A 27277-nucleotide genomic window follows, 5' to 3' on the forward strand; every position below is an offset into this window, starting at 1 on the left:
GTGTCTTTTGTCCGTCCCTTGAACAAACTGCCGGCCACACTGCTGCGGCTAAAAGAGAGGTTACTTTTATAATTCCTAAAATTGCGGTACTAAAAAGCTGGAAAATGTTGTCTTAAAGGGGTCCTGAAATGCCTTCCGCCGATGCATGGATGTACATGTAACCAAATAAAGCAATGTATTAGCAATCTCCTCCTGCAAGAATTTTGTTAAAGCGATGAGTATTAGCTGAGAAATCGTAAATCAAAAACCGCGAATTATCGTCGCGCCGTATTTCCTCCTCCTTTCAACTGTTTCTTCGCTGTTGGCCTCCCCTCCCATGATGCTCCGCTCCTCAGCGGTGACGTACTTCCGCTATTGCGCTCCCACATACTGCCGTCTGCTACGGGCCAGCTCTTTCGGCTTTTTCATCTCTGTAGACACCATGGACACAGGCTGGAAAAGCGAACGAATGACCTGGCCGCATGTGTGCGGCCTGGCCTTGCCCTTTCGCGGTGTACGTAGCTGCAGGGCTGCAGTTGGTATCGGCGGCGAACTCGCAGCCGCGTGGGGAGAATCGTGCGCTCGTTCCCTTTGGTGCACCGCGCACTGTTTATCCAAAAAGCGCGGTCTCAGATGTGGCCCCGCTGGTGCCGGGTGTTATTTTGCGGTGGTTGTAATTCCTACTACCGGCGGCATGTGAAAAAAGACATTTTCAACCGACACAGAACCCGTGCACAAAACGCGCCGGATCGGATCGCTTTATCAGCGGCGATGAACGTGAAGGCGAAGAGCAAACCAACGCTGCACTCGATCAGCGAGAACCCGTGTTCTGACAAGCTGCACCCATATGTTGCATTCAACACTGACGGGAAAGCGTTTGTTTGCACTTGTTTGGATAGTCGTAAAATGTCCAAACACTCCGGCACTCCGCTAGCAGATCAGCCGGCGAGACATTTCGGAAAACATTTGACAGATGGCGCCGTATGCATTAGTGTGTCGCTACGCAAAACTGATGAGACGCTCTACTAAAACTCCCATCTCGGTGTCACGTAGCGGGACGCAAAAATTTAGCGTTTAGCGTATGCAAAGGCCACAAACGCTGTACTAAAACTCTATTAGCAGCAAAATAGCGTGCGTATGTGAAACCGCTTGCGTTTACAAAGCTGCACGCCGAGCGCGTACGTTTCAAACCTAGTGACATCGTTTAAATACACTGGCAAGCACAGTGTAACGTAGTCAGATATCAACCGTATGCTCAGGCGACAAGCAAGAGCTTGTTTTATGTGGGGCTGAGATTGCGCATAAAGGCCCGTTCGCACTTGCGACGAAAGCGAGTGAGAGCGGCAGGAATTCTGTCGCTTTGTCGCGCGACGATCGTTTTTGTCGAATGGTCGGGACAGATTTTGGTTGCGCGACAGAATTCCCGTCGCTTTCGATCGCTTTCGTCGCAAGCGGGAATGGAAAGTTCTGCCGCTGCCGTCTGCTACGCAGCTCGGAGGTAACCGCGCGATCTGCTCGGGCCGGATGAACGCGCACACTCCCACACGGCAGCGCCCCAAGCGGCAGACGGCCGCGTACATCGCTCCCGGCGCCCGCCTGGAGCCCGCCCTCGGCACACTAGCCAGTATATTTCAGGCACTATAATGGAGGAAAGATTTTTTGCTTCCGATGAACCTAGTTCTTTGCCCCTGTGTTTTTAAATACGTGAAGTGGTTAGCACGTCGTCCTCACGCAGCTCTGTATCGTCGTAGCATCGCTGATTGTCCGAACGAAGCTTGCAGCTAAGCCAATGCAGCGACCGAAGCTGTGTGTGTGTGTGTGTGTGCATCGCCTCCTGTGTGTTGTGGACGCGTTCGTTTCGCGATGAAATGCGACATTGTACTTCTGCGGGTGGATAGTGCTTCCCATGGTCTGGATTATCTTTCTCGAACGACGTACCACTCAACCTCGCATGGGGTATGTGCAGTGTGCCTGGCTAAAAGCCTTCTCGCTTGCGCGCCAGAGTTGTGACTTGCTGCTCGTCCCCGCAAACCGGGTGTGAGGTGAGTGCCGTATTTACGACGGGCAGGAGGAGGCAACTCATCGTCTGTCAATCGCGGTTCAGACTTGCAACGCATGTTGTGACGTTGCGTTCGTTCGAAACGCATCTCTGGATTGTTTTGAAGTTGAATAAAATGTACGCGTCAAACCCGGGCATTCGGCTCAGGGCGTTCTCTGCGATTGCACCAAAGAAGTGCCACGGGACTTTCTTTATGGTACGTACTCACGTAAGATAAAATCCACGTCGTGTTATGGCCGTGTTGCATTCAATACAAACGGTTAAGCGTTTGTTTACACTTGTTTCGTTTGTCGTAAAATGTCAAAGCACTCCGGCACTCCGCTGGCAGATCAGCCGGCGAGCCGACGCTGAGCAGACGACTCATCTCTTTGCCGGAAGTGCGTGAAAAAGCCGCCCAATAGCAGGATGTCTAGCTCATGACGAACATCTGGGAATCGATGATGTAGACATGTGAAGATGGCGGCGTCCAAAAACACGAAGGAAAGGGTGAGAAAAAAGCGACAAACTTTGCAACAAAAGTGTGAGCTTTCCGCTGCGCGTAAAAGAGTAATACTTGGCACAGGTGACGTTGGCGACCCAATCTAGCGATTGCGCTAGTTCATTTAGTGTGCTCAAAATGCCTTTCAGGGCCCCTTTAATATATATGCATTGCATTACCTGTTCGATAATCGTTACCAAGGTTGTCACCCAAAAATATTTGTGAGTATTGGCAACGCTTAAGTCTTATAAACAGGCATAACTAAATTTAATGTTCGCATCAGCTTTGTGCCGTTTAAGAAACCAAAATCAAACATGCATGATAGGTCTTTTAAAGGGGTCCTGAAATGCCTTCCGCCGATGCATGGATGTACATGTAACCAAATAAAGCAATGTATTAGCAATCTCCTCCTGCAAGAATTTTGTTAAAGCGATGAGTATTAGCTGAGAAATCGTAAATCAAAAACCGCGCATTATCGTCGCGCCGTATTTCCTCCTCCTTTCAACTGTTTCTTCGCTGTTGGCCTCCCCTCCCATGATGCTCCGCTCCTCAGCGGTGACGAACTTCCGCTATTGCGCTCCCACAGACTGCCGTCTGCTACGGGCCAGCTCTTTCGGCTTTTTCACCTTTGTGGACCCCATGGACACTCCTCTAAAGGCTTGAAAAGTGAACGAAGGACCTGGCCGCATGTGTGCGGCCTGGCCTTGCCCTTTCGCGGTGTACGTAGCTGCCGTTGGTATCGGCGGCGAATTCGCAGCCGCGCGGGGAGAATCGTGCGCTCGTTCCCTTAGGTGCACCGCGCACTGTTTATCCAAAAAGCGCGGTCTCAGATGTGACCCCGCTGGTGCCGGGTGTTATTTTGCGGCGGTTGTAATTCCTACTACCGGCGGCATGTGAAAAAGGACATTTTAAACCGACACAGAACCCGTGCACAAAACGCGCCGGATTGGATCGCTTTATCAGCGGCGATGAACGGGAAGGCGCAGAGCAAACCAACGCCGCACCCAATCAGCGAGAACCCGTGTTCTGACAAGCTGCACTCATGTGTTGCATTCAACACTGACGGGAAAGCGTATGTTTGCACTTGTTTGGATAGTCGTAAAATGTCCAAACACTCCGGCACTCCGATAGCAGATGAGCCGGCGAGACATTTCGGAAAACATTTGACAGATGGCGCAGTATGCATTAGTGTGTCGCTACGCAAAACTGATTAGACGCTCTACCGCTCTACTAAAACTCCCCTCGCAGTGTTTACGTAGCGGGATGCAAAAATTTAGCGTTTAGCGTATGCAAAGACCACAAACGCTGTACTAAAACTCTATTAGCAGCAAAATAGCGTGCGTATGTGAGGCCGCTTGCGTTTACAAAGCTGCACGCCGAGCGCGTACGTTTCAAACCTAGTGACATCGTTTAAATACACTGGCAAGCACAGTGTAACGTAGTCAGATATCAACCGTATGCTCAGGCGATAAGCAAGAGCTTGTTTTATGTGATTGCGCATAAAGGCCCGTTCGCACTTGCGACGAAAGCGAGTGAAAGCGGCAGGAATTCCGTCGCTTTGTCGCGCGACGATCGTTTTTGTCGAATGGTCGAGACAAATTTTCGTCGCGCGACAGAATTTCCGTCGCATTCGCTCGCTTTCGTCGCAAGCGGGAATGGAAAGTTCTGCCGCTGCCGTCTGCGCCGCAGCTCGGAGGTAACCGCGCGATCTGCTCGGGCCGAACGAACGCGCACACTCCCGCACGGCAGCGCCCCAAGCTGCAGCCGGCCGCGTACATCGCTCCCGGCGCTCGCCTGGAGCCCGCCCTCTGCACACTAGCCACTATATTTCAGGCACTATAATGGAGGACATATTTTTTGCTTCCGATTAACCTAGTTCTTTGCCCCTGTGTTTTTAAATACGTGATGTGGTTAGCACGTCGTCCTCACGCAGCTCTGTATCGTCGTAGCATCGCTGATTTTCCGAACGAATCTTGCAGCTAAGCCAATGCAGTGACCGAAGCCACCGAAGCTGTGTGTGTGTGTGTGCATCGTCTCCTGTGTGTTGTGGACGCGTTCGTTTCGCGATGAAATGCGACATTGTACTTCTGCGGGTGGATAGTGCTTCCCATGGTCTGGATTATCTTTCTCGAACGACGTACGACTCAACCTCGCATAGGGTATGTGTAGTGTGCCTGGCTAAAAGCCTTCTCGCTTGCGCGCCAGAGTTGTGACTTGCTGTTCGTCCACGTAAACCGGGTGTGAGGTGAGTGCGAATTTACGACGGGCAGGAGGAGGCAACCCATCGTCTGTCAATCGCGGTTCAGACTTGCAACGCATGTTGTGATGTTGCGTTCGTTCGAAACGCATCTCTGGATTGTTTTGAAGTTGAATAAAATGTACGCGTCAAACCCTGGCATTCGGCTCAGGGCGTTCTCTGCGATTGCACCAAAGAAGTGCCACGGGGCTTTCTTTATGGTACGTACTCATGTAACATAAAATCCATGTCGTGCTATGGCCGTGTTGCATTCAATACAAACGGTTAAGCGTTTGTTTACACTTGTTTCGTTTGTCGTAAAATGTCCAACACTCCGGCACTCCGCTGGCAGATCAGCGGGCGAGCCGATGCTGAGCAGACGACTCATCTCTTTGCCGGAAGTGCGTGAAAAAGCCGCCCAATAGCAGGATGTCTAGCTCATGACGAACATATGGGAATCGATGATGTAGACATGTGAAGATGGCGGCGTCCAAAAACACGAAGGGAAGGGTGAGAAAAAAGCGACAAACTTTGCAACAAAAGTGTGAGCTTTCCGCTGCGCGTGAAAGAGTAATACTTGGCACAGATGATGTTGACGACCCTATCTAACGATTGCGCTAGTTCATTTAGTGTGCTCAAAATGCCTTTCAGGGCCCCTTTAATAAATTGCGGGTATGAATTTTAGCTTTAGTTAAACAACATTAGGCTTTAGTGAAACCAAGCTTTAGTGGAAACATGCACTTGATAGCATACTTCAAAAGGACGCCAAAGTTATAACATACCCTTAAGCCCAAAATTCTTGTCTGACAACTTAGGCCATGATTATCAAAAGAGAATTGCAGTACATGCACACATATTTGCGCATTTAACAGGAGCACATTTTAAAAAGTTTGGCATCAGTAGTTTTGAACATTCACATTTATTATTATGAAACACCTGTGGGCTATTTATTAAAAAGCAAAGCTGCGAACCACCGTAATTTAATTATCGTTCCTTAATGAATATTAGACGAGTGCGGATTCCTGGGCGAACTGGTGTTTCTTATATTGCTTTAGACTTCCAAGTAAAACTCGGTTTATTCATATATCCTTATTTAACCTATTTAATAAATGTTACGTGAACAGCTTCACAAACATGGCCAAATATACAGATTCTTTACCTCAATATTTGATGTATGCAAAGTATTTCAAATTGTTTGGTACTGCAATTGAACAATTTCAGACGAATTCGAGTTTGAGCTACATATATAAGATGGTTCTCAGAGGTGCACTTTCCCGGTACAGCGTTATTGTCATGGTTCCCCACAGAAAAAGCACAGAATGTAGGAAAGTACAAAGAACATTTATTACAAATTCACTGTTTATACAAAGCAGTGTTTATGGCTATGTTCCCTGCATTCTCTGTTTCACTGAGAGTCTAATATTACACTGGAATTCACTTGTCTTTACGAATCCATCTTTACACTTCCCTCTTAGGTACCTCTTTACAGTTCCACCTGAGTTGTGATTCCCACGCCAAGTTATGGTTTTTTATGCAGCACTAACAACTTTCTAGGCCAATTGCAATCTGTCTTTTGGACAAACTTTAAATGGGGTCTATAATTTCCTGCATGAAAAAAGGCGCTTGGAAACATTCAGAGATAAGCTTCGCAATTTACGTAGTACACAAGCAGGCACAAAATCAGGGCACGCTGAAGATTTCTCCGAGGTCATCTGAATGACTTGTTCCCTGCTGCCGCAGATGGAGGTATATATGTGAGGGGCCGTCACTTGGATTTCCCCACCTTGAAGAGCCATCTACAGAAAATTTCAGAAAAAGAACAAAATCCAGTGTACCATAAGCCCCTCAACCAAATCACAGGCATGTGAAGTACGAAAACTATATTGCACGAAAATGAAGACGGAGACCAGAGAATGAAATGAAAGGCCACACCAGAGAAGGAGTGATTTAGGGCCTTTCATATAATTTCACATCATTTCAGTAATCGTTACACAGAGTAATTTGGCCTCATTGTTCACAACAACGCGAAGCCACTATAGTCATATCGGCCAACCTTCCCGAATTTTAATCGTGCCGTGTTCCTGTTTATCTCGCGAAATGTTTCTGCATGCTCACCCAGAACAGGCAGAAACTTTGGGCTACGAGATAAACTGACATACGTTTGCAAAAGAGAAAGCAAAAATATTTCCGCACCTTCATGTGGAATCACTACTACACGCAACAGAGCGAACGTCGCCCTAAACCCAGGAAACGTGCTTTCACGATGCTGACGCCGTCTGTGTCACATTTTTCGCTGTACTTGAACATCTGCCTCCGCCCCCGCCCCCCCTTGTACTGGCAGTTTCATTTTGAACGAGGATCCCACGTGGAAGCCGAAACGTTTTTCACTTCAGTAAGGTGTTCTTCTACCGGTGGTTTCTTCCTCGGCTATTCGTAAAAAGGAATCGACAACTTACATTTTTTCTTCGTTGAAATGTGTTGTGGGATAGGATACATCTAGAACTTGCACCGATCTTCAAGTGGCATTCCCGGGAGGTCTGTACCTGTAATGAATCAAAGGGTTACTTGGGTTAAAATTTAATAGGCTTTAGAGCTGGGCAGTTGGTATACATTCATAATGAAAGAAGACCCCAAACTTGACAAGACGAAGAAAAGAACACAGCACAAGCCCTCACTAACAACTGGAGCTTTCTTAAAGAGCTCTTTTCGAAAAAGAGTTCTTGTTGGCTCTGCAAAAACTGAAAAACTACAAAGCTCCATGCTGGGGAAATCGTTATGTGAATTCATAAAGTTCATGTAGTAACGAACTGATAGAAAGAGTCATTAAACATGAGGCGAAATAAGATACGAAATATAACATCATAACATTTGAAGTAAGGCCTCGCATTTTTACAAGTGAATCATACTTTTGTCTGCGCAGGCCTGGGTGCCATCTTTACAAAGAATATTTGAATGAATGAGTTTTAGTTATTGCATTTTCATACCGTTGTTTCCACGGAAATCAGACTGCATTTCAAGTTGTCTCATGTGCAGGGGAGTTCTGGTTGTCAGCTCAAGGAACACTGCCTGCAAGAAAAACAATAGTGCTCATAAGTCATAGCATAGGTAGCCAGATGCAACCACACTTTTCCAACAGCCAGGAACCGATGAGGGTGCAGCACCCATTTTTACACCTGCACTTGTCTCTGTGTAATTCGTCACAATTTCTGTATCATCAAAAAACAACAACAATCAAGCAGCCTGCATGCTGGCTCATACATACCACCATTCTGTAAATCGCTTTACTGCACTACACTAGTATAACGCGAGACAACCATTTGCCCTGCAATACCACGCGAATAAATAAACGACTGATTTGTGCGAATGGGAATAATAAACCCACTTAACATGGTGACAATGCCCGGCTACCTCAAAATGACTAACACCAAATTTACCCACTCAAGGAAAAGAATGACAAAAATGAAGAATGTTGTAGATATAAAAACTTTTTATTGTGCGGTAAGGCAAACTTTCACAAAAAAAGAGGCTTGCGCTGGACAGAAGTGAGTTTAGAAATTTCGGGCAGCATTTAGTGGACTACTTTTCTGCAGCACACACCTTGTGTTTATCCGGATGTATTACTACAAGACCAATCAACTAGACACCATTCCGAATATATGCAGCGAGAAAAATGAATATTTCCCGATGGCTCAAACAAAATGATAATACCCAGAGAATAGCGCGATAATATAAGACTTTATTGGGAAAAAAGTGCGGCCGATGCAGCCAACAGCGTAAACAAAACGCTCAACACATGACGAAGGCGCGCAGAGCAGAAAGCAGGCCACGAGCGCCGTTATCTATTATAATGTACGGGCTTTCACGATCGTCCGCTCTAATCTGACGCAGCGAACGCAAGCCCGTGATTTCATTCAATTGCCGTCGCGGGCAACAGAAAACGTCCAGCGAAGCAACCAGTCGGGTAACGAAAATCCCTCTCGAATGCTGCAATTTCAAATTGAAAAGCCCCCAGCGAAAAGATACATCCAATGAAAACACGGAAACCGTTACGGGAGCATACTCACCGAGTTCGCTTTCACTGGCGCCGGGCATCGGTCCAACATGCGAACTTAACGCTGGTCGTAGAATAACGGGCCGTGTAGCGCTGCCAGTCACAAATGGGCTCGCCGCAGCCTCCGCGACTCACGCCGACAAACAAGTCTTGTAACAGCCATCCTCGCTTCATCGTAGGGGTATTACAGCGGTTAAAAGGCTCGAGTGGCGCGAAAACGCGGCCACCGGACCTGCGGGCGCCGCCATTTCTCTATATCCCGTCATGCAACAGAGAAATCAACGGCCGCCTGGAGAGAAGGCGCGACGAGCATCTCTTATAGGTTACAGGGCGTTTTATAGGTTACAACGTAAAGGTTACATGACAGATTTTGTTGATGTAACCTATAAATCATTAATGTAACCTATAAACCGCTTTTAACTTCCCGCTTGTAACCCTTAGAATGGACTGGGATGAAGAAAACATCAAAATGGATCCATTGTAACCTTTATTTTATAGGTTACATCCCTTTAGAAGTTACATTATGGGTTACCAGGATTAGAGTGTACGTTCAGGCGTAGATCAGATCGCTGTCGGTAGTTGATGCAAGATAAAAGAAATATGGCTGCGCCACCATGACTTGACGTCATACGATGGGAGTACTCTGAATTATATGAGGGAAAACAGTATAGATTCTTATCAGCATGGCCTAGCCAGGTTTCTGAAACACAGATGATCGGAAATGGATGTTTTGCTAACGATACGAAAGCTTGAAATTCATCATAGTGTTTTCTAAGGCTGCGGGAGTTGAAGTGAATCACAGAATGATAGGAACTAGTGAAGAATGATTGTACGTCTTTAGCTTTGATGTACGCTATTATTACGATTTCTAATACAGCTTAAGACCAGTTAGCGAAAAATAGAAAGGTCAGACTCGTCCTTGATGCGGATTGTTCGGCTATCCTCAGTTTTCCTGGCCAAAATCTGGCAGTCCACTGTCCCCAGAAATGTCCATTCTTTTTCATTTTTGAGTTCCAAGGCCTTTGCAAACAGTTTTTTGTTGCTCAGAGTCAAGTGGTCCTTGACGTAAACGTGTTTTGTTTCCATTCCATGGAACCCAATGTCTTTTGCTTCTAGGCGAGCCTTTCGTGCCTTCTTCACAAACTCATTCTTTTTTTGCGCGCGAAAGAAAACGAGCAATCAAATTCTTTGTGTTTCCTTTGGATAGTACGCGATGTACAACATCAAAATCGGACTCTGACACAGGACATTCGATCTTATTTCCAATGGCTTGCATAATTTCCACGCAGTCTTCCCCTTTAGTTGTTGGAACGCCTTTAATCTCAACGTTGTTCTTTCTCGAGTACTGCTCCATGTCAGCAACCCTACTCGCCAGTTCCTGGTTACGCGCGACCAAGGTTTTGTTTGCTGCTTTGAGCTGTTCCCGCTCTGTTGTCATTTCTATCGTTTCATTCAGGAAAGTAAGGCTGCGTCGGACTTCATTCAGTTCATCATCAGCTGTTTTCTTTGTCACGGCAGAGTCCGCTTCAAGTTTCAATTTCAGGTTTACTAAAATATCGTCAACCACTTTCGTTACTCTGTCGTTAAAATCATTTTCAAGTTCTTCAATTCGCTTTGCTGGATCGGCGTTACTAGCCATGCTGGCACAAATTTAAAAGAATGCAACACTCGTATAGCAGCAGCAGTCGCAGACAATTTAAAAAAAAAAAAAAACTAGTGCTGACAAAATAAAATTCCAACCTGTTGGGAATTCGAAGCTGAATACACGTTCGAAATGGTTGATTCAGGAATGCCTTAATGTGACCCGTACGCCGATTCTGAACCATTCAGCCACCGCCGAATAGGTCATTGGCGTCCGGAAGCGACTCGGTAAATTTGAATAGAAAAAAAAAAAAAATAGCAGTGGCTTAGCTCGGCTATGCCAGGATATACGTAGCGTGAGCTAAGGTTCAGCTGGTTGTTCTTAGGTTTCCTGGTTGTCTAGGATTAGCTGATTATCATGCTTACTGCGGCTAAAACGATTTCCGATCCAATCTAATCCAATCCAGTCTGCTGCTAAAACGATTTCCGAAACAATCCAATCCAGTCCAGTCCAGTCCAGTCCAGTCACTGCTCCTTGCGCTCTGGCTGTCCTGAGTGATTCCAGCCTTTCCCCATAGCCGTTGGGGAGCAGCTAGTTGTGGAAGAAAGGAGGTCGAAGGTAACCACGCTGTCTCAACATTAACCAGATTTTCGATCTCGCTGCAGCTTGCTCGCTATTACTGAGCAAACAAAAGCACAAATAAAGAGACCGAACCGTCGAAAAAGAACCGGCCGAATCTTAGAAGGGTTGGGGGTGCGCAGTGTGCAGGGAAGGGAGAAAGAAGGTGATCATTCGGGGCACGTACAGACCAGGAGCGGGACTGGTATTGGTACGCGCCGCTTAACGAGGCTACTCGAAAAAACAAAGGCGGAGAAGAAAGGGGGGAGGTTGGTAAAAACAAAAACTCGTATTCGTTCTGCCGTTTACCTTACCAGTAATTTGATCCCGTGCGTCACCCGAGTCCGAGTCCTAGGACTCCATCTACAGTCTAACGGCCGCGCCACGCACACAGTTCACCTCCTCAAAACCCAAATCACGCAAATCACGCACATGATCCGTCGCATCTCCAACAGACGCGCCGGCCTCAAGGAAGCAGACACCCTCCGCATAGTTCATTCCTTACTCATCAGCCGCCTTGCCTACCACGTCCCCTTTCACAATTTGCTGCGCTCCGAACTCCAGCGCCTCAACACTGCCTTACGGACGGGAATCAAAGCAGCCCTGGGACTTCCCCCCTACACTTCTACACAGCGTCTCCTTCAATTGGGTGTCCACAACACGATAGAGGAAATTATTGAGGCACAACGAGCTGGTCAGCTTATCTGCCTTAGCACCACCCGCACCGGTCGTCACGTGCTCGCTAGCCTGGGGTACCCCGAGCCGTCGTCACCTCTCCCACCAAACCCTGTGGCTCTCGCCCCTGTCCTTCGTGCACGTTTACAAGTTGCCCCGCTCCCCAAGAACATGCACGCGGAAACCAACCAGGGCCGACGCCGCGCCCGAGTCGAAGCGCTGGCCCGCCGGTACGGTCAGGACCCACATGTGATTTACACCGACGCAGCCAGTTATCCAGCCAACCCCAACGCTAAAGTGGCAGTGGCCTGTGCAGTTGCTGGCAATGCGCAAACAACTTACTCTGTACGCACCGATTCCATCAGGGTGGCCGAGGAAACAGCCATAGCATTGGCTGTGTCCCACATCACCACCGCTCGACCCGCGGAAGCTGACGACGACGATACCTGGGCAATTATAACAGACTCGCAAGCCGCCTGCCGGGCATTTTCTTCTGGAATCCTCTCCATCCAAGCAAACAACATTCTTCGACAATCCGATCCATCCAAGCTTTCCTTCATTCGTATCGTCTGGACCCCTGGCCATGCCTCCCTTCCTGGAAATGAGCACGCACACGCGCTCGCCCGAGAAATGACCCACCGGGCGTCAGAGGAAGCGGACAGACAGATCCGGGGTGGCTCCAAGACATCAGCTTCCATCATCCCATCCCACGAACCTCTCAACTATACACTCATACTCGCCTACTACCGCACACAAAGAAAAACACTACCTCCACCCCACCACTCCCTATCCCGCGCCGACGCCACGTCATGGCGGCAGCTCCAGACACACACGTTCCCAAATTTACACCACAAACACCTCTTCTACCCCACCCAATACGCTGGCAACTGCCCGGCTTGCCAGAGCCCCACTCCCACCCTCTACCACTCTGTATGGGAGTGTCCGCGTCCACCAGACGGGCTCACCCCTATACGCATCCCCACGCACTCCTCTTGGGAGGCTGCTCTGTCCAGCACTGCCCCGCAAGACCAACAACGGCTGATCGAGCGGGCCCGCCGGATAGCGTCCGCCATTGGAGTCCTGGACTGAGGACCCCACTCATAGAGGCTGCTCTTCGGCTAACAAATGATCAATAAATGTTTTCACCACCACCTAGCATAGTCTATGTCTACTGCTTGATTGATTGATTGTAGTGTTTAACGCGCCGACGCAACGCAGGCGATCACGCGCGCTGTAGTGGAGGGCTCCGGATCAATTTTGACCGCCTGGGGATCTTTAATGTGCGCCGAAATCTCGTACACCCCGGCGTTTTTGCTTTTAGCCTCCATCAGAGAAGCGGCCGCCCCGGCCGGGAATCGAACCCGCAACCTCGTGCTCGGTAGCGCAACGCCTTAGCCACTGAGCCACCGCGGCGGGTTCCATGTCTACTGCATTTTGTCCTGACATGCTTCTGAAAGTGGTGCTCAGTCACGTAAAGCTTGAATACGGAGTAGAGGGGAATAAACTTTATTGTATGCCTATTTTTTTACGATTATAATCGTACGCTTATTTATTTTCAGGCAGAGATAAGCGGGAAATTAAAACTAAACATTCCGTGTAGCGTATATGGGTCCTAATGGAATGGAGCGAACTTGTATACAAAAAAGAGCACTAACTTGTTAATCTGGAAACAAATGCAGACCTGCGACTGCCTTAAGCGCACCGTCGACTTGTTTGCTCTAGTCATCCGGACGTTAGCGACGAGTGCCCTGTTGATTTTTTTGTGGTTGTTGTTGAGTGCCGTTGCTCAAGACAGTACCAGGAATAAAAACAGGTCAAAAGTGGTTGACCGCACACCCCTAATCGTTCACGCGCGTTACCCAAAAAGCAAACAACTTTGACTGACACGGCCGCTCGTTACGGCGCCTGCGAAGCTGTTGTCGGTATCTTTATCAGAAGTGTTGACACATCCTGCGGCTTCATCATCCGGCTTCTCCCGGGCTGACTCTCCCGCATGTGTAATCGCACAATGCCCGGCCGGCTTTCTCGAAGAGAGGCGGCAACAGGCAGCTGCCATCACGAAGGACAACACCGCGAGGAGGAAGCCACGAGGAGGAGTTCACATCCTGGCTTGCCGCCGGGCGAGTTTTGCCCGCGCCGAGCGCATGCCGTGGCAGACGTGACTCAAGGTGCGCCACAAGTCTTATCGCCGAACGGCAACACCTACGCGAACTTCTGCGAGAGTTCGCCTCGCAACGGTACCTCCTCCTCTCCAAATCGTGCACGCGAGGAGGGAATCAACTTCAAACACACCCTCCCCTCCATAGCAAACGACAATTGTTGATTCCGCGCGCAGTAGATGAATTAGTCACTCATTCACATTTAGTAGCAGACGATACCCGCCCCATTCTCGTCGCAAACGACTCTCTCTTAACGCCTCGAGCGCGGCCTGTAGGGGCGCCACTGAAATCCCCCTAGCGGCCCGTTTCAAAAGCAGCCGCGGGAGTCTCCGTCCCGCTCCGCACTGTCGCCGCTGCTTTTGCGGCACGTTCACGACTGAGATTTACCGTTTGCGGACGTTTGAAATGCAAGTTTGTGTGGAGCAGTCACTCTGTTCGCAAACGGGGTGTGTTTACGAGAGTGTAAACGTTTCTGATGCGATCTTAGTGCGGTATATTTGATCTGTATAAGTGCCAGGTCTGTGTCACAGGCCAGCGTCGCAGAACCGGCGTATGCATGGAGCAGATTGTAGTTGCGCTGCCCTGAATTTACTAGCAGTGTCTCCGTAACTAGCGGTTCCTACGGCTATACACTACGTTGTAAATCAGTTTTGTGCGCTTACATAATCAGCAGAGCACTCATACCTGACCGCACGCCAGTTACGTTTGCCAATATTATCTCAGATATTGATCACCGCCATTTCCAAGCCAGTGTGTGTTAATTTGGGGAATATTCAACGAAAGTACGATGGATAATTCAGAATTATACTAGGGGATCAGCAAACAACAAAGAGTGGTCTTGTCGTGAGCTGAGCGCCCGCAAACATTCATCTGCTACATATATCCTCTGCGAGCAGCGCGCAGACGGGCTGAGAATATAATCGGCGTCCGCGACTAAACGAGAACGCTTCGTCAAAATATTGTCATATGGCATAGGGAGCCTGCATAATAAAGCAGAAACTTAAATCAGAGGGCCTTATCACATACCACACTCTTCCAACGACACCTTTCATCGCTTGTGAACTGACTACCCTGTATACTTTCAAAAATGCGACCGCCGAACGATCAGCTGTTCGTCAAAGCCGAAAAACAAAAAGAAAGTGAACGCAACATTTGTGTGTGTGATTACTAAACCGTTCATTGCTTGATTCCGCTGCGCATTTGTACACAGCGTCCCCCTCCTCTACCCCCCCCCCCCCCCCCCCATATGTCTCGCGAAATAGCAGTACATTTCGCGTCTATTTGGTCTGGTGAGCCCTACCTGGCTTAAGGTTCGACAAACGTGTTTAGCATGTCAGAAGCTGCACTGGTATTTTTTTTTTAATTCCCCTTAGAGCTATTATGTTTCTTCCGCACTTGTACAGCATTTATTTTTCCGTGGTTTCATTAACTTGCCTTAGTTCTTGCTATAAGGCGTGTGTGGGCACATATTTAACGACGCACAGGCTTGGAATACACTTATCATTTTTGCATGGTTTATATTCTTATAAAAGGCATAATTTATTGCCGGGGATCAATTTGGTAATCACATCGCCGAAACATATTTTTCTGCGACGTATATATTCGAAACGAAGCCGCATTCGTTGCCCACGATGCAAAATGAAGCCAATCTCTCATCTCACTGTGCCAGTAAAAGGTCTAAACGAGGCGACAGTAAATTCATTTGTGCCTGACGTATTTGTAGATGACAAGGCTGATATGCTGCTACTGTCGCCGACGCCCGGAAGAGCGGCGACGAAGCGGCAGAACCGCGTTCCCGAGTAGCTTTGCAGGCGATCGCGTACTCTACGAAGACGCAGCTACTTTTTAAGTGACCTAGACGTACTGTTTGCTTATAGACGTCACCATAACAAGTTTTTTTAGGGCGTGGAAAGGGGAAAAGATGCGAAACAGAACCAAAACATTGCACGGGGCCCTGTCAGCCACGGAGCGCAACTCCCGTCTACGCCGCGAAGAAGCGGCGGCAGGCGGCGACATTTTAGGTTTCTCCCCCTCTCCCAGTGACTCTCCTTCGTTTCCCGCCTTTTTTCCTAGCAGACGCGGCTCGCAGACGGTTGGGTTTACTCACTTCGTCTGCCCTCGCAGACGATTCACCCTCGTTCGGTGGGAGCTTTATTACAGCGGTTTTACCTTTACGTCACCGCTTCATCGCAGTCTGATCCCAGCGTGCTTCGCTAGCGGAGGTTGTGAGAAGCTCCGTGCGTTTTCGACTCGTCGACTTGGAGAACGTGTCCGGCGGCTAAGGATTTCCCTCGGGTTCTCGCTGTGAACACCAACTTGGAAAGCATGAATACTTCGGCGTGCTCTCTTCTCAGGCTGGCGGCGGTGCTGGCGACCGCCGCACTGTGCGCTTCTGCGACGGTTTCCCCCTACACGAATTGTGAGTTTTTTTCTACGGTTAATTTTGTTGGAAGTATCTGCGCTCTAGTATATCAAGTTGTGTTCTATACCTCAGCGCTCGTAAGTTGCTTGTTTAACGGGATCAGGAGAATTGAATATGAGTAGTTGGACGTCTTATACTTTGTAATTTCTGCACAAACGAATTTACACCAGAAGGTAAATGTACATGCGCTCTAATTATTCAGAATTTCAGTCCTTTGACGCTTACTGCACTGGTAAATAAATGCTCGTGATAAATTTGGACCGCCTACAGGGGTGTGTTCGGGCTCACATGATATTTCACTCATCGGTGTTGCGGTTTGTTTCCAACTGAAGTATACATACTTCGTAGCGCGAAATGTAACGGTAAAATTTAGTGGCTACAGAGCGCTTTAAACACGTCAGGTGTGAAACATATGCTCGGATACTTCGATTCGTAATCCGCCCGTTGTGAATTTTCGAGGCGCATAAAGATGCATTTGCCTGGCATATATTTGGTTCAGTTTAATGATTCAGTTTCAGTTTAATTTGGTTCAGTTACTAATGCGGTAACAACTTATTCTATGAAGGGTGAGGCCACAGTTTTGAGGAGGCGTGGCGAGCGCTGGGTGCGCCGAAACGTCTTAAAGGGACACTGAAGTGAATTTGTCAAGCTCCCGGTTTTGCTTGTACTGCGTAGACTGGCTCAAATTACCACACTTTTCATCGTTTATCCGCTTGATAAGTCGTTAATTATTTTATAAAGCGGGAAAGAAGAAAAACTACCATGTGCGGTCTGTGGCGGCCGCACCAACTAAAGCTGTGACGTCGCGAGGAGATGGCACCGTGATTGGACGATGTCCGAGGTTAGCATTCAAACAAGTTTCGGTTTCGGTTGTGTAAAACAACATATTTGACATCCGACGGCACCGTTGGAATGACCTTCTCGATATCTCAGTAATCGCCGTACCACCCTTCTGCCATATTGTCGGCTGTAAAATGCCTGAGATAAGCCTCCCAGGACGGCTTGGAATCGTAGAAATCACTAGCCGAGGCCTACGCAGTGGATGACGCCCTCCGCGTCACCGCTGACGCTCAAATGCCATGCGATTTTCCCTCATATTCGGAGCTTGCCTCACTCATGCCTGTATCGTGAAAAGCGTGTTCGCACCAGGCCAAGGGTGTGCTGATTCAGGCCTGTTCCCACTGCCCGCAAGCAGCAGCACGCTAACGAGAACTCGCTAGAGCGTCAGTGGCAGTCTGCGCGCGTTCTGCAAACTCGCTCGTGGAATAGTGACCGTTACGGCCGAAAAATGGTGAACTCAGTGTAGAAAAAATCGACCGAAAACGAAAAAATCAACTAGCAAAAAAAAAAAAAACGATGCACCCTCACGGATTCGGACTTGCGACTTGCAAATCGATAACCTAGCGCCTTAGAACACTCGGCCACACGCCAGCTCCGCCAAGGCTGGATATATAAGGTATATAATGTATAACCAGTTCACACTTTTATTTATCTTTATCATTTGAAGTACTTCAGGTGACTATTTGTCGTATAGGGACCGGTCACTGCTCAGAGGGCGCGACGAATAAGTACACCCAGCGCCGCCCCGCGGAAGCTTGAGCTAACTTTGGGTCGGTGAGAGCCAGACGGCGGGCGCGCGTTCATATATTCGGCACCTCTCGGTTGTTTGTTATTGCGATTCTGCGATTGTTTTTGAAATGTGTCTCGTGCTTGAAAACTGTTCTGGCAAATAGTTTTCCCATGTTTCAAATGCTGCTGCGCGATTTACGGAAAATTAAGGGCCTGAACTACTACTGTCCGCCTCGCGTGCGCGAGAAGTTACAGAGACGCACCATCTCTTCTTTCAGTTGGTCTTGGAGCAACTCCAGACGACATCTTTCGTTTTGGTGCTTGCTTTTGCCTCGCCTCCTTCGACAACGTTTTTGACGCGGTGTTTTTTTCCTTCTCATTAGCTACCGTAACAACCAATACAAGGTGTATTACTTTAGAAGAACGGTGAATACTCTCGATTATTTGTTTATATTTTGCCTCGAATATGCCAGAGGTTTGCCTTGCGCTGAATGCTGTTGACAGTTTTACTATAATAGTTCGGAACAATCTTGCCTGGACATACTTCGTGCTCAAGCACTCTCTCACTGGTGTTCTGGCCGGGTGGTAAAATCGAGTATATGGACTATGAACTAAACTTTTCGTGCTCAGGTCGCCCAAGAGCAGCCCCATCTTTAAAATAACAGCTTTATTTCCCACTAAGCGACGCCATTGCTGCCCTCGCTGTTTTCTGCGCGGGAATTCAAAGCTAGTCTGGTGAACTTTCTAAAGTTGAGCGATCCGAGGCGAAACAAGTGAAGCAGTTTAAATACTCGTTGTGGTCAGCATTAGGTTTCGCACCTAAGCTAGCAAATACGACGTTACATTGACATGTCAAAAAGCAGTTTCGGGACACAGCTCAATGGCTTCTTCCAATCTTGCGATGCATTTAGCACGACGGTACTTTCGCAAAAGTTCCCTTCAATGCAGCCAAGCAATCCAAAAGTGCGATCACGGGACATGTAGCCCCACTCTGCTGGAGTGCGGCGGAGTGCCCCCGCTCTTCCGGCGGCGCACGTGAATTACTCGCGCGTAACCGGCAACATCCTGGAAAACCACTTTATTTTGTCGCCCTTTCCCCTTGTGGTGGCACAACGAGGTGCTCATGCGTGAACAAAAACATCGACTGCCGGAACCCATCGCCGGTTGTTAATTACGCGCTGCCGTCGCGTTAAAACTTAAGGAAGTTATTTTCTCGCGAACATACCAAACACCCCCCTATATAACAGAGCCCGGGGAGCAAGCAACTGAGTTCGCTAAGGGCGATACTTCGTTAAAAGAGGAGATCACTTGCATTCTATACACAGGATATTGGACCATGAAACATTTCGAATAAAGCAATTTACATACATTTTCAACGAGGCCCTTTCTGATAAGGTTATCCTAACAAAGTCTGTGTGTCTTTTCAGATAGCGTATACTTTTCGTGCTGTTAGGTCTATATGAAGTTACAGCTCCTTATACCTCTTCGTCAATTACCATGTCCCATGAAGGGTGCAAACGGAGTCTACTATATTTGCCCTCCTTTTTCCCACCTTGCAGCGTCTGAAGCGGAGTGCCCGAAGTCGTGGCGTCGCTGTAGCAACGGAACCTGTCTCGAGTCTCGGGTGTGGTGTGACGGCATTGACAACTGCGGAGACGGAACCGACGAGGCGGCCGAGAACTGCTGTGAGTGCACTACCAGTGCTAATTTACCACAAGTCGCCCCTATAGTACGATGTTTCGAACGGACATTTCATGGTGCAGCTAATTAAAAATGTCACACTTGATGATAACGTTTTTTTTTTTGTAATATAGTGATCGTGTACTTTCGATCACCTGGTACACTGCAGCTTTCATTATGTCGTAGTCAAAGTTTTATTTTAACCGATTACGAACCAGTTCCTGCTGAAGAGTCACTAGATCAATACAGCACCAAGTTCTGGTCATTTGCCTGAAAACCCTTTCATGTCAGCGCTAAGCGAAGCTCCAGACAAGGCAGACTATAGGCACCGGTCACTGCTCAGAGGGCGCGACGAATAAGCACACCCAGCGCCGCCCCGCGGAAGCTTGAGCTAACTTTGGGTCGGTGAGAGCCGGACGGCGGGCGCGCGTTCATATATTCGGCACCTCTCGGTTGTTTGTTATTGCGATTCTGCGACTGTTTTTGAAAGGTGTCTCGTGCTTGAAAACTGTTCTGGCAAATAGTTTTCCCATGTTTCAAATGCTGCTGCGCGATTTACGGACAATTAAGGGGCTGAACTACTACTGTCCGCCTCGCGTGCGCGAGAAGCTACAGAGAGTGTACGTTCCCGCACGCGTGTACGCCGTGAAAGAAATTGACGGGATAGACATCGTTGCGAATTACCATTCTCAGTAAGGGAAGCATATTTACAGCGCCAATTCAGGTCAGTAGCAATTGTTTCTTGTATCAGAGAGAGAGAGAAAGAAGGCTCTTTATTGGAAAAGCAGAGAGGTTTGCCGGCATTTACAGACGCCTACATGCTTCTCTGCTGTGGGTTAAGGATGGGGGAAGAAAAGGTCCAAGGAAAAGCTGGGCAGGAAAGAAAAGGAAAAAAAAAACTGTCGTGTACTTGGCGCGGTAGCGGACTTTTGTTCTGAGCTTGGGCCACATAATTTACAATTTTGAAATTAGGCCAATTTCATCGAAATAAGAGAATAAACTTCTTGGAGCTTGGCGCTGCTTTGACGGATGAATCCATGGTCCTAAAAAATTTCTGAGAGTAATTGGTCCCTGTTCTAGACGTTCCGTGCTTCCGAGGAAGTGGGATCTCGGTTCCATGTAGGCCGCACGTTCTAATAAAATGTGTTCAATTGTTTCGATGGTTCATCAACCATGCAAAGCTCTTCTTCAGGTCTATACATACCACGAACTGGTGAAATGCTTTCATTTCGTCTTGAGCGACAAACATCTTTGACAGCTGCTGAGCTCTACGCTCTGAAGGAGGCAATCGTTTACATCCTGCGCCATGAGCCGCACCAATGGAGTATCCTCACGGGCTCCAAGGCAGCTCTGCAAATTCTATGTAGGAGAAGTAGATTTTCCCCCCACCAAATCGCAGCCTGTGATATTTCTTGTATCACAGCCTAATAAAGTGACCCCAGCTTATTAATAAAACGGCGCTCGACGACAGAAGCGTGTTTGTGTTATTGTTGCCTCTGTTCGCGCAACCACACTACAATTACTTTTTAGGTTGCCTTTCTTCAGCTCGGTTGGTGTTGTCACTAATTAACAACGCATTTCAAACGTTCTTAGCTGATGACAAAGTAAACGCAGTTCCACACAGTTCGAAATCTGCTGCGGAGCGGCGGTTGTCGTTACCAAGATTCCGTTTAGTTTCGGCTTCTTTCTTGTGAGTAATGTTAAAGAAGTCTTAGCGGCTAATTGGGATACAGTTTGTTCAGGCTGTTCGGAATTCTCTAAAAAAGTATTTCCTCCTCCTGCCCATCCTCTGCTTAAACAATAATAACCTCAACTTTCAAAGTACGTACGCAAAACGCAGAGTACGAAGTCAGCGCGAGGGAATGCAATCTAATTGCCTTTGATAGCTTTCCACGCCCTCGCTTGAAATGCGTGGCCGAACTCTGTACACTTAGGGGAACAAAGTTTGGCAGTAAGCGGGATGCGTATTGACCATTTGACATTGCTTTTGGCATCACGCCGCGAAGTGCTGTGAACATATTCTTGTGCCGCCTTTTGGCGTCCATTCGGTGCCGTGAATGTCGCCAAAAAAAGGTGCCGTAATACCTTGTGTTATGCAAATACTACGACGGCATGCGATTCATCGCAGCGCGCGATGTGTATGAAACACTGAAAGCAAACGTTTTAGATTTACGGCCCTTCGTGTCTGCGCTGCGCATAAGCGGTAATCGTACTCATAATTTCACTCCTTCCACTTACGAGAAATGTCATGACTTTCTTACAAACCTGTCTTTTCTTACTGTTAAAACCATTTCTTGCGACGCTTATTCTCACACGGCTGCCCGAGCGAGAAAGCTGTACAGAACGATGGCAGGCTGCTTTTCGCGATTGTGGCTGTCCTTCACGCAGCAGTAGCGGCGCTGCCACTCCTTCTTTCGTGCAGCATTTTGATCCTTTCGGGCTCTGCAACTTGCAATTATAACTATGTTTCTTAAAAAAACTTCCGCCACTCCACGTCGAACCGCACGCAGCGTGTGTTTTTACGTGCGCTGAACGGCCGGTCGCGACATCCACCGACCCAGAGTTGCTAAGCGGCGGCGAGAGTCGGCGCTGCAGTCGCGTGCAAACTTCAGTGTCCTGTGCCTATAGTCACATTCAAACTATAGTCACGTACGATCATTCTTGCGAAACGACCGGCTCCTTATTAAGCAGCCGACATTTATTGATTGATTCAAACCTTTATTGGAGGAAAGGGGAGGCCCGGAGACCATGCATGGGGTAATGGGGAGTGAAGGGATGGGGGGTAGCAAAGGCCTTTGATAACGTTAATCATCAGACAATACTAGAAGAGTTGGTCCAGGCTTACCCCAGCCAGCGTGATCAAAATTGGATTCGGAGCTTCCTAAGCCAACGACCAGTATAACTCGCAGCATCGGCACCGGGATGGACCCACAGTACCTACTTCTTGGATAGGGGCGTGCCTCAGGGGTCTATCCTCGGACCGATGTTGTTCAATTTGGCCATGGCGGACATTGAGAAAAAAATAAAAATTAGGCTACATGCGTACGACGAGGAACTTTTTAGCATTTTCCTCTGCCGACGTCAAACGCTTGGTAGAGTCTCACGCGATGTTCTCTCATGTCTTGCAGCTCCCAGCACGGTGCTGTCCATCCCGGGAATCGTCATCATTGCCGTTATTGTGGCGCTCGTGCTCATCGCCGTCGTAGTCGTCGCGCTCATCTGCAAGCGCCGCCGAGCCCACAGCGTCTCGTAAGAAACCACCGCCGACGACCCGTCTTCGAACGATCTCGTGACGTCACTTCCAGCCACAACTCACCTCTGGACTCCTGGAGGTTGCCAGCGGGGGCAGCCGTGCAAGTTGAATGTCCAGCGCAGAGGCGGTCGAGTTGTCGTGCGTTCGAGCGTCGTCTTAGAAGACAGTTTGTGTTGTACATATGAGTCAGAATCGCGAAATTTGCCAGTCCTATCCAGCCAACAATCTTCACTTGCTGTTGGGGATGTACATTAGGAGTGGAATCATAATGTCGCGCTGGTCGCGATATCCCGTGAATGTAGTTCTTGTTCTCGGCTACTCAATCCGAAAAACATGTAAAACAAAACCTGTTAATAGCACGTAACGAGAAGATTCTCCGCACCACGCCGTTATATCGAGCGCAGCCTTGCTTCGCCGTATAGCTCCGTGAATGTGACCTTGGTAGCGTTGTAGTGAGGGTAGACGCCACGCGTGCCAGCCGCACCTCAATGACATGTACGCCTGCGTCGTCACACCGAATGAGTCAGTGCATAACTTGAAGTGGCGGACCCTCGCGTGACCATTCATGCCAGGCGAGACGGGAAGTGACTAGGTCCCCTGATTCACCTCGTACACTCACCAGCGGACGCGGTCACCGTCACCGGAAATCACGTACAATTCCCCCGCCATTGCTTACCGGAAGTAGTGGTTCGTACGTGACCGTACTATGAGCTGCCGCGTTCCTCACGCATGAGTACTAATTTATGCCCGATGCTGGATGATCGGTCGGACGGGGCACCTGGCATAATGTAAAAAGGAACAAATGTTCTGAATGAGTGTGACTTGAACACATTCCACTGGACAACCGGTATCCGTGCTGTTAATACGGGTTTGACTTACACTGTAGCGAGAAGACAGCAGACATTTCTTGAGCACTGTGCGCTGCAATCAACTGTTTAAAGGTATACGGGTCACAGATGTTACGTGGAATGCAATCAGGATGGCCTGCCGTTGTATAGCATGTAATGGTCTGGCGAGTAGTCGCACCTCGTTCGCTTACAAGAACACGCATCGTGTGACTTCGTCACGACTTTTAATTATTGTACTATTTGCAGTTCCTTTACACAGGACTGTGAGTTTGTCGTTTCTTCTTTTTTTTTCGGCGAGTTTTAACTTGTACATATGCACCTCAATGCTTTGAAGTACCTAGACTGCTGCTCGGGACATGGAATTTATTTAGACAAGCAGCCGGTTCAGTGCAAACACCGGCGTAGCAAGCTCCGCCCTGCGCTCATTATTACTACCAAAACAGACTCTTCCGTGATGGGCATTTCGGGTCTTGGCCCTGATCAAGTAGAGAGCACGTCCAGCCAGCGGCGTACAGTCAAACCCGGCTATAACGAACCCGGATAGAGCGAATTATGCTATATATCGAACAAAAATAATTCAGTTACGGAAATAAATGGGAAACATATTCCTTATAACGAAGTTCACATCCGATATATCGAACTCTGGGCGCCTAGAATGGCCGCCGAAATGCATGATCTTGGAGCGGTGATTGAGATGTGGATTGGCCGCGACCACGGAGCAAGAGCCGTGACTGAGACATTGCGCCTCGCACGGAGCGACGTTACGCCCAATACTTTCCGGAACTGTTTCCGATGCGCGGGACTCGCGACGGAACCCGCCCAGTCAGTGAGTGCGGACCAAGACAGCAGCATCGGTGAACTGTGATAAGAGCTCGCCAACGTTCCCGATGATGTCGCCAGTGAAATCCGTCCGACGCTTATAATGAAGCGCTTTCGGCAGTCGATGTGCTCCGCCAATGCATCTTAGATTTTTGAGGACACGGACTCGAACTGGTGCAAACAATGTTTCGTGTAGAGAATGCTATGCTAGTTGAAGCCGCCAAAACGAAACTGAAAACTAAAATCACCGTTTTTTTTTTTCATCGTGGGCTGTTAAGGCGGAAAGTAGCTTTGATATTTGCAATAAATGCATTATTTTGGTCTGGTAATGACTACTGTATTGTGTTCGTTTCTGCATACGCGGATGGCGGAGTTGGGGAGGGGGCGGGGGGCTCCCGCGGATTGCGAACTCGTAACATTAAGCTCGTTATAGGCGGGTTCGGCTATATCGAACTATTGAATATATCGAACTAATCGCGGTGCATATTGCAGTTCGCTATAAACGGGTTTGACTGTATTACGACGTTTGCGCACACTTTGGTAGTCATTCTTCTTTCAGCAGAAAAAAAAACAATGTTGAGGTGACTCTACAGACACAATAGAGCTGTGTACATAAATGAAAATATTTTGTTATTTTGTTATCTATAGATCTGCAGCTCGTGACATGCACTGGACACTTGTCATTCCAAACAGAAGTAACCGTAATCTCGTTGCCATAGATTGCACCGTTAGCACTAAAGAAGAAAGCGTGAACCCTTCCTTTAATCTGTGTAGTGCGCTTCGGTGACGTTTTTATAACCATGACTGTTTGTATATGTCCGTTTCTGTAGCACCAATCGTTCTCTTTTATTCCTTTACGAGTCAATGTTACCTCACCTGTTCACAGTTCTATCGACCACAATCAATGTTGTTAGTGTAGAAATCGATTACTGTTTTTACGTATTTCTTTATCGTGAACCTACGTGTGTTTGTCCATGTACGTTGAGCTTGTGTATACAATATTTATTGCTCCCTCTCTCTTGTAATAAAACCAGCTCCTCTGCCTGCCATTTGAAATGCCGAAATAAAACGCGGGCTACAGATCAATATCGTTGTCGTGTCTCCGCTTGGTGGAATTTCCTTACGTGGAGGATGCATACTGCGGACCACGCATACGAATGTATACGACCTGGACACCCAACCGTCTTTTTATACTTCAAAAGGGTCGAGAACCGGGCCAGTTGGTACAGATTCATAGCGATGTAACAGCGATAATAAAACGAGACGCAGAAAGGAAACAACACGAGTGCTGCGTTGTTTCCTTTACGTGTCCCGTTTTGTTAGCGCTCCCATCTTTGTTTTTCTCCCTCATACATCTGGTGCAGCAAGCTAGGCGCCTTTGCCAGACTAACCTCGCAAGTCTCGTTGAAAACATCCCCTCCCTCCCTCATTGCAGGATGGGACCCTAGCTCTGCAGGATGGGACCCTAGACAAGCGCCCTTCCCCTGTCCTCTCAAAACTGTACCTGCGGTCTGATCCGCAAATATGCGCATGAGCACAGCACTGAATGCTGTTTGTACTGATTAGCGTCCTCTATTATCACTCCTTTTAGTTTTTGCTGTATCTAAAGGTACTCAGACGTACCCGCAAAATTGCTCAGCGATACGGCGGACGTATTGGCAAAATTTTTTAAATTTGTGTTGGCACACTGGACTGCTCTCGACCTCTTCGATTATCAACCACTAATTGTTTGCCACCTTAGCGAGCTGATCCAGGAGCTTTAAGCCACTTGAGACACCGGCCTGGTCATGATTGTTCTAATGCCACGTGATCATTTTGTACAGTTCGGTGTTTTCCATACAGTTCTGTCCAGACAGAATGCCAGCTGTCAGTAAAGTTCTGTCTAGGGGAAACGCAACTCATGTTGGGAGAATTCTTTCTTGCTTTTACTCAACTGGCCAAGCCCTTTCGGCGCACTGACAAGCCATAATCACTGCTAATTATTATTCAATACTAATAATTACAGTCGAACCTCATTATAACAAAGTAGTTTCGTGGCAGTGAATTAGTTTATTGTACCCGATAGGCGTTGTAATGGTAGAGGTAAAACTTGGCTCTAACGAATCGGTAATCTGGCTAGTGGAAAAATCCTAGCCACAAAAACGCATTATTCTAGACTTTGAACTTACTGTAAACGAGTTAATCCTTAGCTGTCTCCTTGGGGCATTTCAAACTAAATGGACCCAAACATGAGAACGTGAAATTCCACAGGTCAAAGATCATTTGACAGAACATGCCTGCATTATTATTTATTTGAAGAAGGACGTGATCTTTGTACCGTGGCTTTTCATAGCACCAACAGGATAAAGGTTTCCGCAGTGACCACGCACAAAAGGGCCTTTTCTACTTCTACAGTTTTGGGCGTGGGAGGTTTTTCTTCATTACAGCTGATAGCACGTGCAGCTCTTGCAGTTCCACTTTCCGGCGCTGAAATGATGCGTGACCAATCAAAGTTTGTATTTAGTTCGTTATAGCCGATAATTTGCTATATCAGTGTTCATTATAATGAGGTTCAACTTCAAAATTGATTGGACTAACTCTAGCTCAGTCCAAATGGAATTCCAAACCGCTACCCCATGCCCGCTTCACAACATGCAGCAACAGCAGTTTTTCTTGATATTCACTGAAACTGCCAAAACGCGTCTCCTCACTGACTAGCCAGAGTCCCTGTTAATTATTAATCATTGTTATTACTGATGATTGGACTAACTCTGGCTTAATCCGGGTGGAACTCCAAGCTGCTACTCTAAGCCCATTTCACAATACAAAGCAAGAGCTGTCTGCCATGATTTTACCCAACTGGCCAAACC

The 27277-nt window shown here is 47.9% G+C and overlaps 1 protein-coding gene and 1 long non-coding RNA gene across 2 annotated transcripts; one reads left to right on the top strand and one right to left on the bottom strand.

The window, feature by feature from the left end:
- Nucleotides 1-6097: 6097 nt before the first annotated feature.
- Nucleotides 6098-9038, bottom strand: LOC144147402 (uncharacterized). The gene is made up of 4 exons (XR_013317917.1): nt 8817-9038; nt 7737-7818; nt 7209-7295; nt 6098-6548 (listed from the first exon to the last, which is right to left on the bottom strand). It is a non-coding gene; the product is annotated as an uncharacterized LOC144147402 (long non-coding RNA).
- Nucleotides 9039-15923: 6885 nt separating this feature from the next.
- Nucleotides 15924-25514, top strand: LOC144145242 (uncharacterized). Its single transcript, XM_077676781.1, has 3 exons — nt 15924-16256; nt 19388-19513; nt 22637-25514. The coding sequence occupies exons 1-3, from the start codon at nt 16163-16165 to the stop codon at nt 22759-22761; spliced, it is 345 nt and encodes a 114-aa protein (XP_077532907.1). The 5' UTR covers nt 15924-16162; the 3' UTR covers nt 22762-25514.
- Nucleotides 25515-27277: the final 1763 nt, after the last annotated feature.

The sequence above is a fragment of the Haemaphysalis longicornis genome, unplaced genomic scaffold, assembly GCF_048455015.1.
Source record: "Haemaphysalis longicornis isolate Haplotype H1 unplaced genomic scaffold, Haemaphysalis longicornis Haplotype H1 scaffold_7, whole genome shotgun sequence".
Classification (NCBI taxonomy): Eukaryota; Metazoa; Arthropoda; class Arachnida; order Ixodida; family Ixodidae; genus Haemaphysalis; species Haemaphysalis longicornis.